At 39.2% G+C, this 25,756-nt stretch overlaps 1 protein-coding gene across 1 annotated transcript; it reads left to right on the top strand.

Moving 5' to 3' along the window:
- Positions 1-23,302: 23,302 nt before the first annotated feature.
- monDomV1R1239 (vomeronasal 1 receptor monDomV1R1239) lies at positions 23,303-24,271 on the top strand. Its single transcript, NM_001166803.1, is given in 1 exon segment — positions 23,303-24,271. A coding segment is annotated over 1 exon segment (969 nt).
- Positions 24,272-25,756: the final 1,485 nt, after the last annotated feature.

Genomic DNA, 25,756 nt, shown 5'->3' with positions numbered 1-25,756 from the left:
ATTATATTGGCTCATCCTACCCATGAGCAGTTAATGTTCTTCTAATTGTTCAAGTCTAGTTTTAGTTGTGTGGAGAGTTTTGTAGTTGTGTTCATATAGTTCCTGTGTTTGTTTCGGGAGATAGATTCCTAAGTATTTTATTTTGTCTAAGGTGATTTTGAATGGGATTTCTCTTTCTCGTTCTTGCTGCTGAGATGTGTTGGAAATATATAGAAATGCTGATGACTTATGTGGGTTTATTTTGTACCCTACAACTTTGCTAAAGTTGTTGATTATTTCAATTAGCTTTTTGGTTGAATCCCTAGGATTCTTCAAGTAGACCATCATGTCATCCGCAAAGAGTGATAACTTGGTCTCCTCCTTGCCTATTTTAATGCCTTCAATTTCTTTTTCTTCTCTAATTGCTACTGCTAGTGTTTCTAGTACAATGTCAAATAATAGAGGTGATAATGGGCATCCTTGTTTTACTCCTGATCTTATTGGGAATGCATCTAGTTTATCCCCATTGCAGATGATATTAGTTGATGGTTTTAGATATATACTGTTTATTATTTTTAGGAACGACCCTTGTATTCCTATGCTTTGTAGTGTTTTTTTTAATAGGAATGGGTGTTGTATTTTATCAAAGGCTTTTTCTGTGTCTTTTGAAAAAATCATGTGATTTTTGTTGGTTTGCTTGTTGATGTGGTCAATTATGTGGATGGTTTTCCTAATATTGAACCAGCCCTGCATCCCTGGTATAAATCCTTCTTGATCATGGTGAATGACTCTTCTGATCACTTGCTGGAGTCTTTTTGCTAGTATCCTATTTAAGATTTTTTGCATCTATATTCATTAGGGAGATTGGTCTATAATTTTCTTTCTCTGTTTTTGGCCTGCCTGGCTTTGGGATCAATACCATGTTTGTGTCATAAAAGGAGTTTGGTAGAACTCCCTCTTTGCTTATTATGTCAAATAGTTTGTATAGTATTGGGGTTAGGTGTTCTTTGAATGTTTGATAGAATACACTGGTGAATCCATCAGGCCCTGGGGATTTTTTCTTAAGAAGTTGTTTGATGGCCTGTTGGATTTCTTTTTTCTGATATGGGATTATTTAAGAAATCTATTTCTTCTTCTGTTAGTCTAGGCAATTTATATTTTTTTAAATATTCATCCATATCACCTATGTTGGTATATTTATTGTCATATAGTTGGGCAAAGTAGTTTTTAATGATTGCCTTAATTTCCTCTTCATTGGAGGTGAGGTCCCCTTTTTCATCCTTGGTGCTGTTAATTTGCCTTTCTTCTTTCCTTTTTCTAATTAGATTGACCAGAATTTTGTCTATTTTGTCTGTTTTTTCAAAGTACCAGCTTCTATTCTTGTTTATTAGTGCAATAGTTCTATCACTTTCGATTTTTATTCATTTCTCCCTTAATTTTTAGGACCTCTAGTTTGGTTTTCTTCTGGTGGTTTTTAATTTGTTCATTCTCAAGTTTTTTGATTTGCATTTCCATTTCATTGATCTATGCCCTCCCTAATTTGTTAATATATGCCCACCTGTATCTGAAGATCCTCTTATTAGCTTCTTGTAGGATTTTCTCCTTTTCTTGGAAGCTCTTGAATTTGGCAATTACATTCCTGGGGGTCGTCTTTTGGGGATTTAGTATAGAGGGTGTTCTATGAACCCTTTCTATTTCTATTTTGCCTCCTTTCTCCAGAACATGTAGGCAATTTTCTTCTATAATCTCCTGTAGTATAGCACTGAGGTTTTTGTTTATCTCTGTTTTTTTGGGCAGACCAATAATTCTCACATTGTCTCTTCTTCCTCTGTTTTCCATGTTTGTGACCTTTTCAGTGAGATATTTTATGTTTTCTTCTAATTCTATATATATTTTTTTGGCTTTGCTTTATTAATTCTTGCTGTTTTGCATGCTCACTTGTCTTCCAGTTGCTTAATTCTGGTCTTTAGGGACTGGTTTTTCTTTTCAGCTTTGTCTGCCCTTCTATTAGATGCTTCCAGCTCTTTCTCCAATTGTGAAGTCTTGTCTATCAGACTGTTGATCTCTTTCTCCCACTTTTCTTTCCAGAAGGTTTCCATCTTTTCGGTAAGCTCCAATTTGAGTTCTTTCAGAGCTTGTGGGTAATTTCCATTTTGGGAGGCATGTTTTGATTTTGTTTGGGTTTCATCCTCTTTTTCTTCTTTTCCTTGGGTACTCCTGCCATAAAAGTTTTCAATAGTCACCTTTTTCCCTTTCTTCCTGGACGTTTGATTTTGGGCCATGTGAGCCATCCTTTTGATGGTTTTGTTCCCCTTTCCTTTTTGTTCTGGGGTCTGGGTGATATGGGCCGGTTTTCTGTGAATTTAGGTTGCCTCAGACTAGTTCTTCCCAGCCTCCGAGGTTTCTTAGAGTGCATGCCCCTGTTCTCAGCGAAACTGCTCCTGTGTTCAGCGCAGCTGCCCCTTTGCTCAGAGCGACCACCCCTTTGTTCAGCACGGCCATCCCTTTGCTCAGCGCAACCTCTCCTGTTTTTATCGAGGCCACCCCTATGCTCAGTGAGGCCTCTCCTGTGTTCAGCACAACCACCCCTATATTCAGTGTGGCTGCCCCTTTGCTCAGAGCAGGATTCTCCTATGAAACAGCCCTGAGAGGTCATTTCCTTGCAGTCTTTACATCCCAAGGACCCTGGTGTGCCCCCCCCCAGACAAAGACTTCCTCACTCACTTGCTATCCAAGTGAGAGCTCTGATATATTACTCTGGTTTGGTGGGGTGTGGGGTGGGTGGGGGAAGGGCGGCTTAGTTCACGTTTTTGTGCAAGCTTTTCCTCCTTCTTATAGTGTGGAAATGTTCAAGCCCCAGGTACCTTCATTTCTGTGGGGGTCCTGGAGAGTCCCTCTGTTCTTCCAAAGGTGATTTTTATGCCGTTTTGAGGTCGTCTATTTTGTTTGGTGCTGGGGAGAGGAAGCGATTTGTGTCTAGATTGCAGCCATGTTAACCTGGAAGTCCGGTTTTGATTTCTTCATGTGAGAATTATCTATTCATGTCCCTTGTCCATTTCTCAATTGGGGAATGACTTGATTTTTTGTAAAATTGAGTTCCTTATACATTAGAGAAATTAGACCATATTCAGAGGTTTTTGTTTGAAAGATTTTTTCCCAATTTGTTGCTTCCCTTCTAATATATTCAAGAGGTACTGAACACTGATTAGGGAGTATATCAATGTGAATGGTTCATTTCTATTTTCAAAAGATATATTAATATTTAGAAATATAGATTATAAAGAGATGGGGATAATGCAATATGCATATTCCTAGATTTGTATTTAATTTCCATGTATATTTTTTTCGGATCCAAGCTCATGACTCCTTTGAAATCTATCCGCTGGATGCCTGAATCCCATATTAAGCATCTCTATTTGAAAGCTTCTTCCTTCTCTTCTTATTACTATGAGTCTCCCTAATCTGTCTTTCTCCTCCTGAAATTAGACTCTCCATTGTCTTCCCTTCCTCTTTCTCCTGCTCTAAGTCCCACTAAGATCCACTTATCAATTTAAATATTAAATCCAACCAAATAAAATTAACAATTTGGCTGACCATGTTGGTTGTGATGAAATACCCTCAATCTTCTTAACTTTCCTAAACTTTTCCTTTATCATGACTATCCCTAAGTCAGCTTTGAATAGCTTATTTTCATCAGCTATGGAGGTAAGTTCAAATTTCTTTTTCTTTTCTTCTTAACTTAAATAGAACCCTACCTTTTTAATCTTAGCAACAGGACCCTAATGTCTTAACTGTGGGAGCTGTTTCTAAATCTCCCTTGCCTTAGGGAACAAACAACCCAATTATCCAATCCTCACTGAAGATACTAGCTGGCTGGATTGTTCTTAACTAGCAGTGAGAAAGCCTGGAGAAAGGAGCCCTGCTAGAAAAAGTAATTGTATTAAGTTTTAGCCTCATCTTGCTCTGCCCTTTCACCCAGAAGAGTTATTTGGACTAAATACTTTAAAAAGGACCACACCCAAACATGTAAAAAAATGTGGTTAGAGCCAGCACACTACTTAATTATCAACTGGCTTTTCAGTAAAATAACCAAAATTGTACAAAAATTATTCTTTCTCTATTTCATAATCCCAGAGAATACATGGCAATGGCTATACTCTGCACTGCTCCTGGTTGGGATTTTAATTGTTTCAGCTGTAATATTGTATCTATTTTTCTCCAAGAGAAACCTGGAAAATACTGTACATTAGCTAGAGAATCAGATAAGAGATTCATGTCAGTCTCTCCTTAAAAAACCCATTTCCCAGTCAAACTGACCAACTGTTACTTCTACTAGTCAACAAAATGTGGAACTAAATACTCTACTTAAGTTTATAGAGGAAATTTTGGGGGAGATTATGGCTTTTATAAAAAACAATGAAATGAATTTAAAACTACCCCATCATAGGAGTGACTTATCTCTCCACATTTCCTCATTATGAGAATCTCTGTCCCATCTTGCTCTAGACAATATGGCTCCTAGTTCACAAATCATCTCCTCCCATACCCAACATACTACTATACAACCCACTCCTCCTTCCACCCACACTGTCTACCCCACCCCTCCACTCTAAGTTCACACCCTGCCCATTCTTCCTGCCCCACCCCCTCTGCCTCCTCCCCCCAGACCCTACCTCTTCTTCCTTTTCCCCTCCTTCTCACCCTGCCCAATTCATTTCCCATACTCCTCCTACCTCTCATCTTTCTGGCAAGATGAGCCCACATCCCGTCCCCTTCAGCATGTCTGACTCTTCCCCTTCTCTTACCTATCCCATTGAAAATAGAGCAAGAAGCCTAGGGTCAGAAACATGAGAAAATTCAGATAGAAGTTTATTCTCTTCAAGGGAAATTCCAACTTTCAATAAAAATGGGAACTTGTTATCTATAAGAAAACATACACCTTTCAGTTCTCAGGTTTTAAATAAACTCAAGGAAGCCCTTCCTTCATTTGAAGAAGAACCAATATTAATTATAAAAAGACTGGAGAACATATTCAAAACCTTTAATCCCACTTGGATAGATGTGGAAAATTTATTAGAAAAATTTCTGACAAACAGAGAGAAAAATAAATTCATCTCTGGCTAATCAGAAACGAGGTAAGGGAGCAAATTATTGGCCAATGCAAATCCACAATAGAACCCCAATATTGACCAGACTATACAAAACTAAACCAGGCCAGAGAAGCATTATTGATAGCCATGAGAGTGTGCTCTGATAGACCAGATTCATGGTCTAAATTTGAAAGGAACAAACATGACATAGATGAGAATCCCTCTTAGTTTATGGACAGACTTATTGATGTGGGAAACTGTGAATGTTAAAACTGTAAATACCCAAAACTGTATAGGTTTTGGCCAAACTGTAAAGATAATTTTAGTGTTTTGACTTAAAATCTAAATAAGTGGTTGCCATGGGAAATTCCCAAATATGAAAAGTAGCCAAGTCAGCTGGGGATTTATGGAGATTTTAATTAATATAAATAAAGGAATTAAGGGAAGGAGAGTGGGAGAGAGAGAAAGAGAGAGAGGATTAATTGCTCTGGCTCAGGCTGAGCCAAGCAGTATAAAAGGGCCTAGGCCCAAATGGCCTAGGCCAGAGCTTAAGGGAGAGCAAGCCAGTCTTTATCACGCACCACAAGATCATCTCCAAGAAGCTGTCTGAGGGGGAATCCTCCAGGCTGAGTTCCAGTTCTCCACTGAACTCAAAACTCCTGAACTGAGTTCAGCCAAATCACTCAATTCAACTGATCTCCTTTTAAAGATAATTTTCTCTTATGTTATCTCCCCTAAATTTTCATGTCTACCAATCACAGTAGACACTTTCCCCTAGGACTGCCGATTCTTGGTTCTCATCTTCTTTGGTTCTCACCTTCTCTGTTTAGATTAAATCCTCTGAGTACTTCACATCTCTTTGTTAAGCTTGCCTTTTGTAAGTTGTTTGACATTTTAGGTACTGATTTAACCTTTACAGATACTTAACACCCTTTTTGTATTAGATCTAAAAATAGACCAGCTTAAGGTTTTGGCTTTATTATAAGATATGACTTGGGGGCTTTCACTATTCAATCAGGAGTTTTTAACATTATCTTCCCCTAAGGCACTGTCTGAGAAGGGTGGAGTAATTTTAAAAGTTCCCAATACATTCCTGATCAAGTATCCCCATTGCTAAAAATGGGGGATAGCTTAATCAAATCTTCTAAAGTAGAGTCTGAATAGTTTTAAGATTCACAAAACACATATATGGAATTTTATCTACCCAGAGAAAGAGACATTAGACAAATATGTAGACAATTCGTTAAGAATTGTTGTACAGCGGTAAAAGACTACTTTAAAAATAGCTGTGAACTGAGGAGAGTAGCAGTCTATGTTTATGAGGGCCATACAAAAAGATGTGGGAAAAACAGTAAATCAGAGGGAGACTTATAGAAAAAAATGGAAATGTTAAAAAGAAAACTGAAAAATCATGGAGAGACCATAACCCCTTTTGCAGGAATCCACAGATAAATCAATAACATGCCTTTACTTTGGGAAAAAAAGGTCATGTATTGATGGTCTATAAGAACTGGCTAGGGGAAAAAGGGTATAACAATAACTTTAGAAATGATAACTATAGAAACGATTGTAATAATGATCACAGAAATTATAACTTTAGAACTGATAGAAATAAGTATAATGACTATAGGAATCAAAATTTTAGAAATCAAAATTATAGAAATAGAAATAGGGAAAATGATAACTCAAATCAACTTATTCCACAACAGTATAACCTAAGTGGACCTTGTACAAAAAATACTCAGTGTGCTAAAAACCTTCCACATGGGATAGAAGGTGGTTCCCCTTAGACTCAACAAACTTATGTTTGTTGACATTAACCCTTTTTCAGTTTTGTGTCCCATCCAAATAGTAGCAAAGAAGAAGAAATGGATTTTTTAATATAGTACCTCTGAGATTGATTATACACTTTTTGATAATGAATAATTGACTATATGTATTGTATTTCACTATTGATTATGATAAGACTTCCCTATTGATGGATCTGTATTATTTTATTGCACTTTATTTGTGCTATACAGTATTTTATATTTTTCCAGTTTTTTTCTTTCTCTCATTTTTTTTTGCATTTGAAGCACATGTAATTGTATTGAAATGGTTTTCTTTTAACTTTTTTATCTTTGCAATAAGTAATATATCTATATGTATTTGCTTAGCATGAAAATGCATACCCAAAAGTTTTAGACTATGGAAACATGCCACTTATTGATAAATGTTATGGGATTGTCATTCGTGATTGTGTCTGATTCTAGGGATCAAAAAAGAAACATAGATTTTATCTACACAGTGCCATAGAAGCACAGATTTAACCTGAAAAGTGCCAAAAGATTACACAGGTCAAAAAAGAAACCAATCCCTGTAGACTTGATGAACTTCTACGCCAATATGAAAGGACTTGTACCTAGTTTGAGACTCAAGGTTGTGGCACTTGACATGTGTTAAGACACAGGACTCCTTTAATCACACTCCTTTCAAAATATTTTCTATGAAAGTACCTAACAATTGGCTAGTCTGGCTCCCATATCCCTGAGAAATGATGAAATATCAGACCAGGGAATGACACTTTCCCTTTAACACAAAAATCTAGTCTTTTTTTCCCTCTCTTAAGATATGTCAACTTCCTATAGCCCTAGCTTATTATGGGTAAATAAAATATTACTGCATTTCCCCCCTACAAATTGGCAGGACAGAAATTTACTTTAATTGGACCCTAATAACAAGGGCCTATTATGAATGTATTCATTTATTCAGAAATTTTATTTACATATATTTTGATATTTTGATTCTGAATATTGATTTTTTGATAATTGACTCATATACCCCATAACTCAACCATTTTAAGTTGATCTGCATGTTGGTGAACACCCTGTTCCAGGGGGGATTGTATTGTATTTAAAAAAAAAATCCTAGATTTAAAATTTTGTTTGGGAAGAATTTCACAAAAAGAAGCTTGCTAACTCCTTGAATCCAGAAGAATGAACTCTTTGAAAAAAGATGTTTGCAGAAACCTAGACTGTATCAAGAAGATCCAGAATGAACTTTTGGTTGCAACTGATCGAAAAGAAGGGGATTGAACATTTATTGTAAATGTACACTTTTATGCCAAAGGGAACTTCCCCCTAATTTGTTTTTTTTTGTCAATGCACGTAGCAAAACATTAGTTTTGCTTTTTCTCTTTTCTATTTCCCTCTTATCTCTAACTATTGTAATTTCCTTTTAGAAAGCAAAATATTGGGGGAAGCTGGGTAACTCAGTGAATTGAGAGCTAGCCCTAGAGACGGGAGGTCCTAGGTTCAAATCTGGCCTCAGACACTTCCCAGCTGTGTGACCCTGGGCAAGTCACTTGACCCCCATTGCCTACCCTTACCACTCTTCTGCCTTGGAGCCAATACACAGTATTGACTCCAAGATGGAAGGTAAGGGTTTATTAAAAAAAGAAAGCAAAATATTGTATACATCTGTGGTTAGAAGTTTTTTAGGGTTACAAGATGATTATGTTAAGTGATGAATATGGAGAGTAGTCTCCCAATGAACATCAGGGGGATTGTGAAAATTGGATTTGGCTCTTCCCTGATTGTAACAATGAAGGTACTTAGCTCTTCCTTGATTGTGAAGATTACATTGTAATTGCCTGTCTATTTTTAGATTTTAATCCCCAAAGTGTAAACCCAGTATTCAAAGTAGATCTACCCATTTTAACCACAAAATGCATGAACTAACTACACAAAGGTGTGATCTAACCACAAAAGGTGTGACCACCCATTTCATACATTGAGTGGGAGGTCTGTGATCCACATATGAAAGAATGGGCAGTCTTGAGGTGGAGTGTTGGCTGTGATTGGTAGACATAAAATTTAGGGGAAATGACACAAGAGAAAAAGGTCTTTTAAGAGTGGAAACAGAGACACACAGGGACATTCTGTTACTTGAAGTTAGACTTGAAGACAGGCTCTCAGATGGAGTAAAGAGAGACTCTCAATCTTGGAGTGAAGACAGTCACTTGGAGCTGGAGGGAAGACAGACTCTTGAGGAGAGACTGGAAGATAGACACTCAGACTTGGAGTGAAGAGACATTTGGCTGTGGAACTGGACCCCTGGAAGAGTTTGTTAAGAAGACCTCAGACTGCTTTCCTTTTAGACAGTCATAGTGGTGGGTGTAAGGTTGACTTCCTTGCCCTTCCTGGAGGCGTTAAGTTCTGAGAAAGACCCATCATCTTGAAACACCTTTCCCCTGTCTGGTGCCTTAGAATTTCTACCTGTCTCAGAGGAATCCAGAGCTTTCTCCTTTTCTCTCTCCCCTTTTCTCTCCTTCTTAATATCTTACTATATTATAAAAATAAACTACCATTCCTCCTAAGTGTCTGCATACAAAGGAATGTGGAATTAATACCCAATAGAGCACTATAGGAGCAGTTTACTTAAAGGAAACATGGGTTTCTTGAGATGTACAATTGTGAAAAAAATGACTGTAATAATGATCATAGAAATCACGTCTTTAGAACTGATAGAAATAACTATAATGACTATAGGAATCAAAATTTTAAAATAAAAATTATAGAAATTGAAATTGGGAAAATGACAATGCTCAAACTGAGACAAAAGAATGTACACAACAAAATACGAAATAATACATAGAAATGGAGCTCGTCCATACTATACCCAGGGTGAAAATCGCCATCCATGTGGAGAATCTCAGAAAACTGCCCAAGCATCTTTCTGATGGTGTGACTAGGTGGGTGGGGGAAGGGCCTTGGAATCAAAGAATGAAGCCTTTGATTTTACAGACCCTGATATTTTAATGACAATTATCCTTGTACATCCCCCTCCCCCCACACACATAGTAAGGAACCTTATGTCATCTTAAAGGTGGGGAATTCATACTACCATTGTTTTGTGCACTCTGGAGCCTGTAGTTGGTCTTGGTACCCAAGGCAGATGCAAAATGTGACTCTATTGGCTCTATAAATGCAGTAGGTGTATCAGGAACACCAAAACTTTCTCCTGTCATGGTATGTGTGGGACCCCTAACCATTGAACACTCTTTTCTTTTAATGCCCAGATACCCCACAAACTTGCTGGGGAGAGATTAACTATGCAAACTACAGGCCACAATAATTTGTGCTCCGGAAGGCTCTTTATTATTGGAAGTACCTGAGCAGAATGAGAAAGAATCACCTTCCAGATTCATGGGGGTAGATACCTGGATTTTGACCTATCTAAAGAAAATAGCTTAAGAACAATTAGAAAGCACTTTGTCACTAACTCTTGCAAAGTGATTAGAGATTATTTTAGAACACATTGCCCAAGATAGCCAGAGATGGACCTTGAAGAATTGCAGAAAACAGCTTTATATGTTTTAAAGGGAAACAAAGGAAAGGAGGAAGAGAATAATGATATCATAAAAACAATTGACATTTTTAACAGATAAGATTGGAAACCTGGAAAGAGGGCATGATACTCAACCAATGGCCATTGCCCCTCTCCAGGTATCTAATTATCAGTTTGTTACCTGCCAATTCTGTGAGAAGAAGGGCCACAGAATGGCAGAGTGTAGAACTTTACTAAAGGTACTCAGAAGGAATCTGCAGTTTAATAACAACCACAGAGGTGACAATTATAGAAATAACTCTAATAATGATAATGGAAATCACAATTTTAGGAATGATACCTATAGGAATAGATATTGGGAAAATAATAACTCAATCCAAATGACTGCACAACAATATAACTTAAGTGGTGCTCATTCAAAAAATACTTGAGGTACTAATGCCTACACATCTCATCATTTGAGATGCTTTCTGGACATCCTCCTACACAGGCTAAGCCTTTCTCCCCAGCATACACATCACCATTAGGGGCAGATACTACTATTGCTTCCTATATACAGGTATTATAGCATAAACTGCGTGAACTCCATGAATCTGGAACTGCAGTACAAGCCGGACCACTAGACTTTTCACTTCACAACCTGAAGCCAAGAGACAAGGTGTATATTAAGAATTTCCAGCTTACTGGAGCAACTCAGCCTTCGTGGGAAGGACCATTCCAAATATTGTTAACTACTCCAACATCTATAAAAGTTGGAGAGAAGGACTCTTGGAATCATTGCTCACATGTAAAGAGATCATCTTCTGCTGAGACTGATTGACTGTATCCTATCACATGCATTGAAGATAATAATCCATTGAGAAGTGGATGCTATTTTTCAAAAACACATTGAATTCCTGATTTTTCCTTGTCTTTCCCTTATTTTTATTATTACTTTTCTTTTGAATATTTACTTTTTCCCTTTTCCTCATTTCTTGTACTAAAATACATACAATTAAATTTTTTCTCTCTCTGCAATAATATGTTTTATATAAATATATATATATATATTTATATATATATATATATATGCTATAATATCAATATATACCCCAAAGCTTTAAACTGTGGGTTCATGTTTGAGTCTGATTCCAGGAAATGGGATCTAAACAAGGAGCACAGACTTAACCTGAATAGTGCAAAAAGAGCACACAGGAATTACTAATGTGGGCTCGAGGTTGCAATGTTTGACATACATTAAGTCTTAGGACTTCCTTGTATCTACAGTCTTTATGAAGTTCTCATTAAAGTACCAAAATTTGACTATCATGTTGGCTCCCTATATCCCTGAGAATGCAAAAAATCAGACCAAGGAATGACTATATCCTATCACATGTATTGAAGATAATAATCCATTGACAAGTGAATGTTATTTTTTAAAAAACACATTGAATTCCTGATTTTTTTCTCTCCCTTATTTTTTTATTATTGCTTTTCTTTTGAATATTTAATTTCCCCCCTTTTCTCATTTCTTGTACAAAAAGTACATACAATTAAATTTTTTCTCTCTCTCTGCAGTAATATGTTTAAATATACATACTTGTTATATTATTAATACATACCCAAACAGCTTTAGGCTGTGGGAACCTGCCATTTATTGATCAAATATTATGGGATAATGATTAATGTCTGTGTCTGATTCCAGGAAATGGGATAAAAACAAGGAGCACAGACTTAACCCAAATAGTGCCAAAAGAGCACACAGGAAATACTAATGTGGACTTGAGGTTGTGACAATTGACATATGTTAAGTCATAGGACTTCCTTGTATCTACACTCTTTATGAAATCCTCATACAAGTACCAAAATTTGACTATAATGCTGGCTCCTGATATCCCTGAGAATGAAATAAAGTCAGACCAGGGAATGACACTTCCCTATCAAAATAGAATTCTAGTTCTTTTTCCTTCTTATAGTATGGCAACTTCCTGTAGTCTTGGCTGCAAATGGGTAAATGAAATATTACTGCATTCTATCCTACAGACTTGTGGAATAGAAATTACTTTAAATTGGACCTGTACAAGAGCTTATTATGTATTTATTCTTGCTTACTCAACATTTTATATACATAGATTTTGGTATTTTGATTCTGATTTTGAATTTTTTTTCTTCCCTTTCTCCCAAAGTTTAACTTTCATATTTTCCCATTATATATATTTTTGTTTTGTTTTTGTTTGTTTTGTTTTTATTGTTTTTGAATTCTTTTAATAACTGACTCATACACCCCCATAACTCAACAATGCATCTTGAGCTGAGCTGGATTTTTTTTTTAAACACACGCTTCAGGGGGGATTGTATTTTAATAAAAATCCAAGATTTTGAAAAGTTTTTTTTTTTTGATTTGAGAAAGATCTTCAAGGAAGAAGCTTGCTAACTCCTAAATCCAGAGAATGAACTGTTGCAGAAAGATGCCAGAAAACCTACATTACATCAAGATCAAGAATGAACCTTGGGGTGTGGTTGATTGAACTGAAGGTTAGTTGAATTTATTTTGAACATACACTGTTCTGCCAAAGGGGACTGCCCCCTAATTGGCTTTTGTCAATGAGCACAGGAAAACATTGGTTTTGTTCTCTCTCTCTCTCTCTCTCTCTCTCTCTCTCTCTCTCTCTCTCTCTCTCTCTCTCTCTCTCTCTCTCTCTCTCTCTCTCTCTCTCTCTCTCTCTCTCTCCCTCCCTCCCTCCCTCTCTCCCCCATTTCCTCTTATCTCTAACTATTGTAATTTCATAGCTGGTTTGTTTACAAGACCCATCAGAGAGACTAGTCTTCCTTGGGCCTCAGAGGGGTATTATGAATTTCAAAACTACTCCACCCTATTCAGACCATAGTTTAGAAGATCGATTTAGCTATTTCCTGATCAATAACAATAGAGATACTTGGAATAACAGAATCAGGTCTTGGAAACTCCACCCACATCAGGGTAACAAGATTCGGAAGGGCTGCAGCAAACTCAAGATTTAATTATTTGGGAATATGGCCTTCAACAGACATGTGCAAAAAGGACAGACCTCTCGGCAGTCCTAGGTCCAGCTAGAGCCACCATTGGCACACGTGAGATGCAGGAAATAAGGTAGAGAACAGCCTCTGGACTTCTTGGGGCTTCCTGTGAGGAGGGCTAGAGTCAGTTTGAGGCTGGATCTTGAGGTTGGAGGAGCCCTGCAGACTGTTTCCCTTCAGATTGGTCATGTACGTGATAAGGACTGATCCCTTTCCTAGTCTTGGCTATCCAGGGCCTTAAAGCCCACTTTGGCTCAGCCTGAGCCAGAGTGGGTATTTTAACTTCTTTCCTTCTCTCCCTTATCTCTCTCTCTCTCTCTCTCTCTCTCTCTCTGTCCCTCTAATACTTTCTTCCTCCTGTTTGTAATTAAAACACCATAAAAATTTAGCAGCTGACTTAGGTGTTTCATTTAGGAATAACATAAGTGAATTCCTTGGCTACCTTAAATTAATATATATATATATATATATATATATATATATATATATATATTAGACTTTTAAAGTGATTTCAATATCACACGTGGGTATTTTATTGTTTGGAATTTCCCTTGGCGACCTTTTAAATTTAGATTTTTTTCAGTCTGAACCATAATTTTCACCCTTTATACCAGAGGCCTTGGAGTCAGGACAAATGCCAAGAGGTAACTGGTTTGGAACTAGGGTTCACACAAAGATCCTTGATATATTTCTGTGGCTAACTATTTTTTAAGCTAAACATCTTTTATTCATTCAGTTGATCTTCATATCACATTTCTGGCCTTGAATTTAATGGAGATATAACAATTTCTATTTTGCCTATTAATTTTCTTCTGACTTGGCTCATCATTTAAGAACAAAAATATACTACCAAAAAGTTGAGAGGGAAGTAGACATGAGCCAACCTGAATATTCCTTTCTGGATCCCAGAGCAGCTGGTTATTAACTATTGATTATTAATGATCTCTATTCATCTCCAATAGCATTTCTCCTCTGTTTGTAGAATTTCTGTATTAATAATCACATCTTGCATATCATTTTTAGTCACCTGCATTATTGTTGTTTTTCCCATTTCTACTCTTTGGATCTCTCCATTATCATTATTTTATAAATGTATTTCATGAAAGTGCCCACATTAGCATAGACTCGCCTAGGGATTTTCTGACATTAGAAAGTTTGTTTTGTTATAGTGGACCCATTCACTAGGTGGATAGATGCCTTACCTGATACTAGTGCCATGGCAGCTTATGTTGCTCAAATGCTATGAGGGGGGTTGTTCTCTGATTGGGTCTGGCCTACACTCTTTGACTCAGATAGGGGAACTTATTTTACTGATTGTGTTTGATCACGTGTTTATTGTTTGGGAATTACTCCCAAAGTCCATACACCCACCATCCCCAGAGCTCAGGCCATGAATAGAGAACATAAAAATATAAATATTGACAAACTATTACCTGAACATGTCTGTATCTAGAAAGGAAACAATATTAGGTGGAGATTGGTGGAAAAAATGATGGCATGTGAACTTGATAGAAAATATTGTATGAAATGATATAATGGCCAGAACCAAGGAAATCTGGACAGACTTATATGAAGTGATGGAGAAGGTCCTCAAGTCTATCTCTCCTGAAATGAACATACACCATATGTTTTTAGACATGGTGTGCAAGGGCACGAAGAGGGAAGATTATTCACTAATGTTGATTGATTGCTCTCAGAATAATTATTTATTAATTATTTATTCTTTCTCATGTGTGATTGGTCCACTTCCTTCTTTCAAGTCAAAATCACATCTTCAGAAATGGTCTTTAAGGCTCTGAGATGAGAGAGCAGGGACAAGATGTAAGCATGACTCAGTTTACTGTCTCTTATACAAAGAGCCAATTGGAAGCATAAGAAGAGGAGCAACTGGAAGGAGGCCCCATCAGGCTCACCGTCCAGGACAGGGAAGAGCAGCCTCAGACAGCCTTGTTGCCTAATCCTGAGGGCTCACCACTTGCCCTTGTTTGGCTCTAATGCACAAAATCTCTACTAGGGAGCAGAAAAAGCTTCTCAGCTGCTCCCACTCTTGACTGAGCCCTCGTTATTCTGTCCTAATTGCTGACTGGGATGGGCTCAAGGGGCCATAGTTCCCCAAACACCTGGAGACATCTCTGACTCTAATTGTCTGATATCACTTCTCTGGTAGGTGACAAGATAATGGCAGCTCTGGAGGGAGATGAGGTCAGACATCCAGTACCTATAACTACAGCCCTGACTGGCCCCAGCATTCTCCATTGAATGAAACACAGAAATCTTCAGTGACACAGTGGACAGCCAGGTGAGTGTTAGTTGATAGATCCTGGGATCAAAACCCCCCTTTCCTCTTCCCCAATCCCTACCAAGACTGACAGCCCCCCACCCCTTCCCTGGAACCTCACGGGACTCCAGAACAAAGCAAGTAGCTCCACTTCCTCAGGCACTGCTACTTCCCTGCTATGATCTGAGAAATCCATGGTGGATGGATGTTCTGGACTTATACTGTCTGCACCATATTAAGGACTAGACAAGCCTGGGAACTAAAATCCCCCAACCCCAAATTCAACCACAAGCACCCCAACTTTGCCCAATAGAGACAATCCAGGTTACCTAATCCCAGACCAGCACCCTATAAAAGATTCCCCCCTTCTCCATCTCAGACAGAGACCCCCTAGTATTTTACAGACTTCTGGCTCCCCCCTTAATCTCCCTTCCTCCCCCTCCCACTCCATGGACACTGGCCTTCCATCCTCCTCCCTTCCTCCAATAAAGCCTTGCTCCATTGCTCAAGCTCTCTGTCTTATATGTCTTGGGTTGGACTCCAGGTCAGCCATTAGTGTCTGTTTCAGACTTTCATCCAAAAGTACCCAGTAAAGGATGGATTCCCAATTGGATGCAGACGTCTAATGTATCACTTGAGATAAGAATGCATGAACCTGGACAGTTCATTACCTATAAAACATAGAAGTCATCCTTGTCAAATGTGGAGATGCCACCTAGCTCAGGATCAGCTATCACAGAAACCTATCTGAATGAGCTAGGAGGAGGGGTCAGATCCAAAGGGAGGCTATCTGGCAGAAAAAGGGTGATTGTCTACCCAGATAGAGTCCAGCTATCAACAGAGGAGGAGGTAGCCAAGCAGAGCACAGCAGTGTAAATGCACGGAGGGCTCCAGGGCCTTCCCAGTACAACAGAGCACTGGGAACAGGTCAGTGTCTTGTCCTCTGATGTATCACAGGCTCTGAGCTAAGCAAAGGAGGGAGATGAAGTTGGGCCACACTGTGTGCAGGTTCATCAGCCATCCTTTAGGACAGCCATTTGGAAACTGGAGCATGTTTATAAAACAGGCAGAGATGGAGCTGATGAAAGGACTCATGAGGGTAAGCTGGAAAACCTGGAGAAACACATACTGAAGAAGAGAAGACTTGGGGGCACTTCTGCTGGTAATGGAAGGGTGTGGAGGGGACAAATAACTGTGACATTTCAATAGCCCTTCACCCAGAGCAAGTTACCTGGAGAATCCCATTGATCTTCAGAGACACGAGAGGCAAGAACTAAGTATAATGCTGTTCTCTCCTTATACATGAAGCCAAGCGAGGTGTGAGATGGGTTACTGGCTCGCCTGGACACACCCAAACCCCAGAAGTATCCCAGGTCAGAGAGCACATAAGGAAACCCTTTTCCTTAATCCTCTGCATTGCTGAAAGAAGGTAACTTTGAGTAACAGAAACCTATAAGGAAGGGTTTTTAAAAGAGACTCTCCCTTGGCCTCTCCCATAGATTTTTTGATAAGCACAGAGAGGCACCTTCAGTTTGCTTCTGATAAGCTCCTGTTTGCACCCCAGATATCTAATCATCCCCTGAACTCCTCAGTTTACCCCTTTTTTTCTTTGAGGCACAAAGCATCACCCCAACAACCCATCTCTGGTAATGTAGGCCCTGTTGTCAAAGCCTCTGCCTTCCTGGTATGAATCCCACCTGCCTGGGGTCTATGAGTATTGTGATGAGATGTTGTCATCTTATTGCTAGTATTTTGTTTAAAATTTATGCATGAATGTTCATTAGGGAGGTTGATCTATAGTTTTTTTTTCTGTTTTGGATCCCTCATTTAGATATCAGAACCATATTTGTCTCATAAATAGAATTTGGGAGGATTTCCTTTTCCCTTTTTTTCTAAATAATTCATGTAGTGCTAGAGTTAGTCATTCTTTGAATGTTGGGCAGAACTCACATGTGAGTTCATATGGCCCTGGCACCCTTTTGTCAGGGAGTTCTTCCATAGTTTGTTCAATTTCTTTCCCTGTGATGCAGTTGCTTTAGTATTCCATTTCCTCTTTCATTACTCTGGTGACTTTATATGTTTGTAATTATTCACCCATTTCACTTGTGTTGTCAGATTTCTTAGCATATAGTTGGGCAGGAGATACTAGGTGGTCTCTAAGGACACTTCCATCTCTAAATCTCTAAATATCAGAGAAATGGCCAATAATAGAATAGCCTTACCTTCAGCACACTGTACATATGGATAAGATAGGGATTGTGTGCTGGAGGAAAGTTCTCTGAGGCTTAGGTCCTGATGCGAATCCCCATTATCTGCAACCTTCAAGAGTCATTGACATTTTAGTCACTCACATATCACCATGGAAACCCAGGACCTGCTATCAGGTCTGAATTTGAGAGGTGCCCAGGAAGAAGGATGCCCTGAAAATAACCGTCACCCTGTCTTTCTCAAGTGAAGGTGCCCCTTGATAACCTGATGGAGATGAGCTCAGCACCCTAAATGTGTCCCTGACATGGAGCTAAGGCAGACCCCTGGACTCCTGGGTCCTGAGCTCAGCTCCATCAGGAAGTGCATCCTAGTATGACCCAGACCAGTGCTTTGATGGCCCCTCCAATACTCCAATGGATTGTCATCTAAGCTTTGAATAGAAAGAGAATGGTGAGGAGGCTGCCTGCCTCACAGAAAGTTTCTCTTGGAGGGAAGACCCTGCCTCCCTTTCTTGCTCAAATACAGGGGTTGTTTGAGCACAAACCTGACTCCACTTGCCTTTCCCTGGCCTGGAAGAGTAGCCCCTCTCTGAGGCTCCATTCCTTCTCTGGTGTGTCCTCTGCTTTCTGCTCCCATACTCTGACTTGTGGGATGGTTCTTGGAGTCCCTGAGTCATCCATGATGATCCGTGATTGTCACTGTGTCTCCTGAAGGAGTGAACATTAAATTTACTCCACCCTGCATAGTCTAACAAAACAGGAATATCTACACCCCTCCACTGAACTATTAAGTATTGAAATGGATGGCCTATCACTGACATGTGCTAGCAAATGACAAATCAGAAACAATTGACAGACCCCTGAGATGTCCTAAGTCAGGAATAAGCTACCATTGGTACATGTGAGATGCATGAAAGTGATGTAAAAATGGTCTATATATATCGTGTCACTTCCTCTCTTGGGCTCTTTTTGTGGAGAGGTGGCTCTGGTGGTACCATGCTGAGAGTCTTGGCATCTTGGTGTGCTGGAAGCTATTGACCGGGTTTGGCAGTTGTCAGAGTTAAAATTCAACTGTTATGATTAAAATTTAGGGGAAACTGAGGCAGGTAGAAATTAGTTTCTCTCTGCTAGAAGTATTATATTTTTATGAGGATTATGAAAGTTTAATTACTTAAGAAAATACAAGTAAGGAAAGCACGTGTCTAGGAGGGTCGAGAGGCCCATTTCAATTTCTCTTACATCATGAGAGACTCGTCTGTTTGGAAGCGGAAACAGGAAAGATCCCTCAGTAGGCAGAGAACTCCTTTAAATAATAATTTGTGATCTTGCCTAGGTGAGAATTCAGTGTGATTACAAAGCATTCTGGGAAGTGAGCAAAGACTTCTGGGGACTGGAATCCTGGGTTCAAGTCTCCTTGAGAGTCCTTGATACACTACTGGGGAAGCTTAGTAGTGTGAGAGTCCTTGATACACTACTGGGGAAGCTTAGTAACCTGGTTCAGGTGAGGTGTCTTCTCTGAGCTCTCTCGGAGTTTAGGCTGATTCTTTTCTCCTTCACCTTCCAAAACACTATCCTCTTAGGAAAGCCTATAATCTTCTGAAGAGACCTCGTGGCAGAGGTCTTTGAACTTCCCCTTGCAAAGGCTCGGTGGGAGAATTCCTATATTCTTTCCCTTTCTCTTCTTCTTAATTCCTTCCCTCTACATTAATTAAACCACAATAAAATTTCCAAACTTACTTGAATATTTTATTTGGGATTTTTCCTGGAGACCAATTAAATTTAGATTAAGTCACAACACTAAAATTTCCCCCTTACAGTTTGGTGACCACGAAGGGTGTGACCAGAACCCTAAAATTTCTGTGAAATCTCTTTCCTTTCTCTCTTTATTACTTCAACAAGTCAGCCTTTTAAGCATATAACTCAGCAGTTTGAAACACCACTGTGAGATCAGGTGGCTATAAAACATTTTTTTTCCACTTTCTCTTTTTTCCTTAATTTGAATTGAACACAGCCATTTTTTTTTAAAACCTAAAAGTGGTAGAACTGGGGAATCTGTTTATGTATGAACCCTCTTTATCTTAGGGAACAAACAACCCAATTAGCCCACCCTCATTGACAATACTGCCTAGTCAGAGAAACCTGGAGGCAGTTTTGGCCTTGTCCTGCTCCCCATGTGTCTCTAGTTTTAAAATTAAGTGAGGAGTAAAAAAACAAACAAACAGACAAACAAACAAAAAACAACTTGTGAAGACTGCTAGCCAGTAGTGACATCTACTGACTAAAACCAAGATTTTAAATAACTACAAAGTATATTTAAAAATGAATAGTACATCCTACGACATATGTATGGCAGTTGAAGAACTACGGACATTAAAGATTCCAGAATACTTCCCATTTCTTATGTTATTAGGTAATTTCATTTTTATACTCCTATATAATGTGATGAGAAATGCTAACTTGAAAAAATGTGAAGCTAAAATGCAGGAAAACATGCAAAACCAATTGGATAATTTAAAATGCTTCTTACAGGATCAACTGGCAAATAGTGACCCCACCAAAAACATGTCTGAACCTGACAAACCTATTTCTGGACCTCTAAATGAGGAAGTTCTTTCCCCCAATGGAGATGGAAAACACCTCTCCTTTAGCTCAGCTAAAAGACTGATTCTCTCATGGTCTGCAAATCTTGGCTGAACTTAATCCCAAAGACCCTTCTGCTGAAACCCAAACTTCTGAAATCCCAGGGTCTCCTATTCCTTCTCCTACCCAAAAACCAATCCCTGCCCCAAGGAAATCTTATCCTTCTAAAGAAACTCGTTCTAGTCAAACTGACCCACAGGTACCAAATTCAACTAGAGGCCTTTTTTCTCTAAGAGAAGTACCTGAAATAGGTCACAATGGGGATGTGGTGACTCTAAGGCACAATATACCATTTACTCATCAAGAAATAAATGAATTCACAGTGAAATGTGACCACATATGAATAAGATCCCTTTCTGGTAACAAAAAAGATGACAGACATATTTTTTCAGTATAGTCCATCTTACAAAGATGTTGAAAAGTTGCTACTGGCTTTTTTAACTGAACCTGAAAAAAATAAACTAATTTCTCATGTCAATTAAGCCCGGGGGCCCAATGCAACACCCTGGCCATCTCAGGATCCCGAATGGGATTATCACAACTCTGAGGATTATTTACAATTATACTGTCGTAGGGAGGCCATCTTAACAGCCCTGAGAGAGTGTGCAATCAGTAAAGGTAAGTGTACAGCATTTGAAAGAATTAAGCAAAATGAGGAATTCCCCTTACAAAGGCAGGAGTTGCTGCCAGAGACTACCAGGGACGCTGGGGGCCTCATAACCATAGCTAGCATTTATGTGTGTGTGTGAAGCATTAGGAGGAGTGTTTCATACTTAATATGTCAGTGGATCCTGATGACAACCCTGGAAGGTAGAAGTTATTTTTATCTCTATTTTACAGATGAGAGAACTGAGTCAAAGAGTAGATACATGACTTGGCCAGATTACAAAACTAGTCACTGAGTCTGGATTAGAACTCAGATAGTTCTTCCTCTGGGCCCAGCCCTCTTTCTAGTGTTCTACTTCAGAAAGTAGGAAGCCCCTTCTCCATGGGACAGCCAATTTCTCTGACTTTAACCCCATCCAACACTTCTAATCTTCTGATTTAGTCAAAATAAACAAAAAGATAGCCTTTGGGGGGGGGGACTGCCTGAAGTAATGGTGAGTCAAGGAGGACCTAGACTTTGTACTTTTTCTGATCTTCTTTTACTTCTGTGAGAGGAAATGAATGGTCGATTGAAGAGGATCCTGGGAGTCAGGCATGCTCATTGTCCCATCTTTACAAAGCTCCATTTAGATTTTTTTAAAGATACTTTCCCCAAAAGACCATTGGGAAGCACAGACCTATGTGCAGTTGCTAAATTGGAAGGACAAGAACTTTTCTATGTTTAAGTCAGATACTTTCCTGCTATCACTGCCCTCTCTTAGTAAGCACTAAAGACAAGGAAGGGATTCCGCTTTGTCCTAGACGTGCCCCTCTTGCTTTTTCAAAAGCTCTCCCAGATTTTCAGATTGCTTTTCTCTTTTCCTAAAAAATGGACTAGAGTGCGAGCCAACCTCTTACAAAATGATTGATTCAAAGCATTATAGAGTCCCTGTTCACATGGCAAGTGATGACTTGATTTAGTATTTTTGAATGTTATTCAAGACACCAAAAACAAATGGGGGCTTCTTGAAAGGTATGTGTCCAGATTAAGTTGTCTAAATATTCAAATGGACATCAGAGAGTTATCTCTTCAAAGTAGCTCACTCCTCGCCAAGAGAGGTGACTCTCTTTGTCTTGTTGATTCTTAGCCTCTAACTTAGGCTCATAGACCTGACTTGTACTTCAAGAAGCACCATTTAAAATATTACATCGTGAGCAAACCTGATTATGCAAATTTGATTCTGTGAAAAACAGTTTGAAATTACAGTGTTATGGACCCAGACCCTGAAGAGATCTTTCTGTAAAGGTAATAAATCTTGAGGTAAGACATTAACCCTTTCCCCCAACTTCTTTCTGTCTGGCCCAGTTAGAGTTAAGTTCCTATTTTCATGTCTTTCATTCCTTACTACATAGAAAAGATTCTGCTATCATCGATCCCTTGGATGGGATTGTAGTTTGCTACTGGTTCCAGTCTGCTCCATTTCTAAAAGTCCATTTATCTGATGGCCCCTGTAAGTTCAATGGCCAGAAGTTATTCATATAAGAAAAGTGATCCTTTTATTGGAATACAGGTAAGTTTTCAGTGGAAAGAAGAGAAAGCCCATACTTTCCCCACAAGTGAAACGCACCAAATTATGTGGGTACGCAAGCTGGAAATTGGGATGTGTTAAAGACCTCCCTTCCATTAAGTCGTTTTAGTTCCTCTGTTTCATTAACCAAGAATGAATTGCCACTTTTATATGTTCAAAGCTTTGACTCAGAATTCTGTTCAACCCTGTAGAGTCCTGTATCCCTCCACAAATCATCCCCAAAGGTTCCAGTTATACATCATCTGCAGATTGGAGTCAGTGTGGCATGTGGAATATCTGGAAAGTCCATGGATGAAGCTGGGCAGAGAAAGAAGGAATATGTCTATGCGTATGTAACTGTGTGGTTGGGAAGAAGGGTTTGCCCATGTGTGTGTATCAGGGTGTATATATAGTCTCCTAAAAGATTCTGAAGGCACATTTGGCCACCAGCTGCCACTACATCATAAACACAAATCATGACTCACAAGTAGATTATGAGCCTTCATTGTGTTTACTATGAGAGATTTTTGATTGTTCTTTCCTCTCTTCCTCATGTTATCTCTAGATGTGCCCCTGTATTATTACAAGATCATGTCTCTCTATGACATAGTCCTGGGGATCATCTTCTTTTCTCAGACTGGAGTTGGGGTCCTGGGCAACTCCTTACTCTTCTGCTTTTATGTCTTTACTTTGTTTAGCAGCCACAGGTCAAGGCTATTGGACCCCATTCTGGTCCAACTAACACTGACTAACACCATAGTGCTCCTCTCTAAAGGATGCCCACTAGTAAATTTCTATTTTGGGGATGTTTATTTCCTGGGAAACTTAGGCTGTCAAATGGTATTTTACTTCCAAAGGATGAGCCGGGGCCTTGCTGCCTGTACCACGTGTCTCCTGAGTATCTTTCAGGCTGTCACTATTAGTCCCAGCAGCTCTAGGTTGGCCAAACACAAAGTCAGAGTTCTGAAGCTCATCAGGCCCTCGTGTCTCCTCTGCTGGATATTCAACATGATCATAGAAGTAAACGTGCCCTTTCATATAACTGGATCAACGAGGATCAACAGCAGCCACACAGGGGGATTTGAAGTCCTTTATTGCTACTGGGAAAAGGTGTTAAAGGAAGTAACCATCCTGCCCTCCCTGCGAGACATCCTTTGTGTTGGAGGCATGGTCTGGGCCAGCGGCTACATAATAGTTCTGCTGTACAGACATCAACGGAAAGTCCAGCACATTCACCGCACGAGCCTCTCACAGAAGACTTCTCCAGAGATCAGGGCCACCCAAACTGTCCTGCTGCTGCTGAGCATCTTTGTTTCTGCTTACTGCATCAGCTGTGGCTTCACACTGTACAAAGTGTATGTGACTCATTCTGGTGACTGGTTGGTGGTCGTGTCTACTTTCACCGCCTTGTGTTTCCCAACCATCAGCCCCTTTTTGCTCATTCACAGGGACAGTCAGATCTTCAGCTCCTGCTGTGCCTCCTGGCAGAAGTCAATTCTCAATTCTTGGAATAGCTGTGGGGATTTCCAAGTCGATTCATCTCTGGATCAAATTTCTTAGTGAAGATTTCTGGGAAAGGTCCCGTAACATAGTGAATCCAAGTGGACCTGGACCTATGGGTGAGGTAGATTTCAGCCTTTCCCAATGTTAAATATATGACATATAGGTTTGAAGGAGGATATGGGATGCTCCTATTAGCTTATGGTTTGAATTGTAAAGTCCTCTGTATAAGCTCTTGCCAAAGTTATTCTTAAATCTCTTTCCAGCAATATTGGCTGTTACTCCTCCTCTAGTACTTTACATTCTTCCCAAATCATAATTCCCTTGGTTTCTCCCACATACTTTATTTATGATCTCTGTTTAATTGCTTTGTATTTTTTTACTTAGTATTCATATTATAGGAATATATAAAAGTCCTTCCTGTGTCCCTATTAAAATGCAACCTCCTTGAGAATATATAATATGTTGTGACTTGTAATCCTCACACCTAGCTGAGAGCCTAATGATTTCCTGGCAAAGGAAACCACTAGACTCATTGACCATTTTCTTCTCCCATTCATTTTATAGTTGGAGAAACTGAGGAAAATATGATTAAGTCACTTGCCCAGGGTCACTCAGTTAGGAAGTGTCTGAGGTGAGATTTGAACTCATGAAGAGGGTTCTTCTTGACTCTAGGCTAGGCACACTATCTACTGTACCACCTTGCCATAATTTGGGGTTCATGAGGTGTTCAGGAAGGACTGGTACCTCTGTTATGAAACTTACTGAGCCCTTTTCTGGGTTGCTCATCCACCTTGGTGTCTGCCTTTAAGCCAACTGTCATCTCCGGCTATAAGTAATTGTGGAATAAGCAGAAGCACACCCTGGTAAAACCATCTTAGCAGCTAAACTAAAGCAGGTTGTCGGTCACTGACAGGCCTCAACTGTCTTGGCAAGCAGGTCAGTTTCTACCCCAGGTATGAAAAGACTCCCTCTGACAGAATGGGTGGATAAGAACAGTTTGATCCAACAGCCATGAAGTCACCTGTTCATTATCCTTACCTTGTGAATCATTACCTATCATTGTTACTGTGAAAAGATTACCTAATTCTTTAGCCTGTCATTTCCCTTATAAATTGTGTACCCCCAAATCAATAAACTAAGTCACTGCCCATCCCTCCTGAGTCTCTTTGCATTCTTACTGCTGAGGACCCCCAACCAGGTGTTCCCCAGTGGCCTTGACATTGGTTACTATTTCAAATTACTGGTACCTTCCTATGTGTGGTTATTCTTAGTATTTTAGACCGAAGTGTCCAATGGTATGCTTTCCATTAACAATCATTTGACTTATTTAGTCTAGAGCAAGGACATTTAACATATTATATTAACAACAATTGGGGGAGGCACAGATAGTGAGGATAATTATGAAGAGAGATGCAGTGATAGAAGATCTTAAAGGAAAATTAAAGGAAGCAGAAGGAAAAGCTAGAGAAAGTGAGATAGTGAGATTAAAGAGGCTAAATGCATTGGTTGCATTAAGATGTATGAAACCTAATAAGAGCTTTT

The sequence above is a fragment of the Monodelphis domestica genome, chromosome 4 (assembly GCF_027887165.1).
Source record: "Monodelphis domestica isolate mMonDom1 chromosome 4, mMonDom1.pri, whole genome shotgun sequence".
Lineage (NCBI taxonomy): Eukaryota > Metazoa > Chordata > Mammalia > Didelphimorphia > Didelphidae > Monodelphis > Monodelphis domestica.
This window is presented reverse-complemented; position numbering and strand designations above follow the sequence as displayed.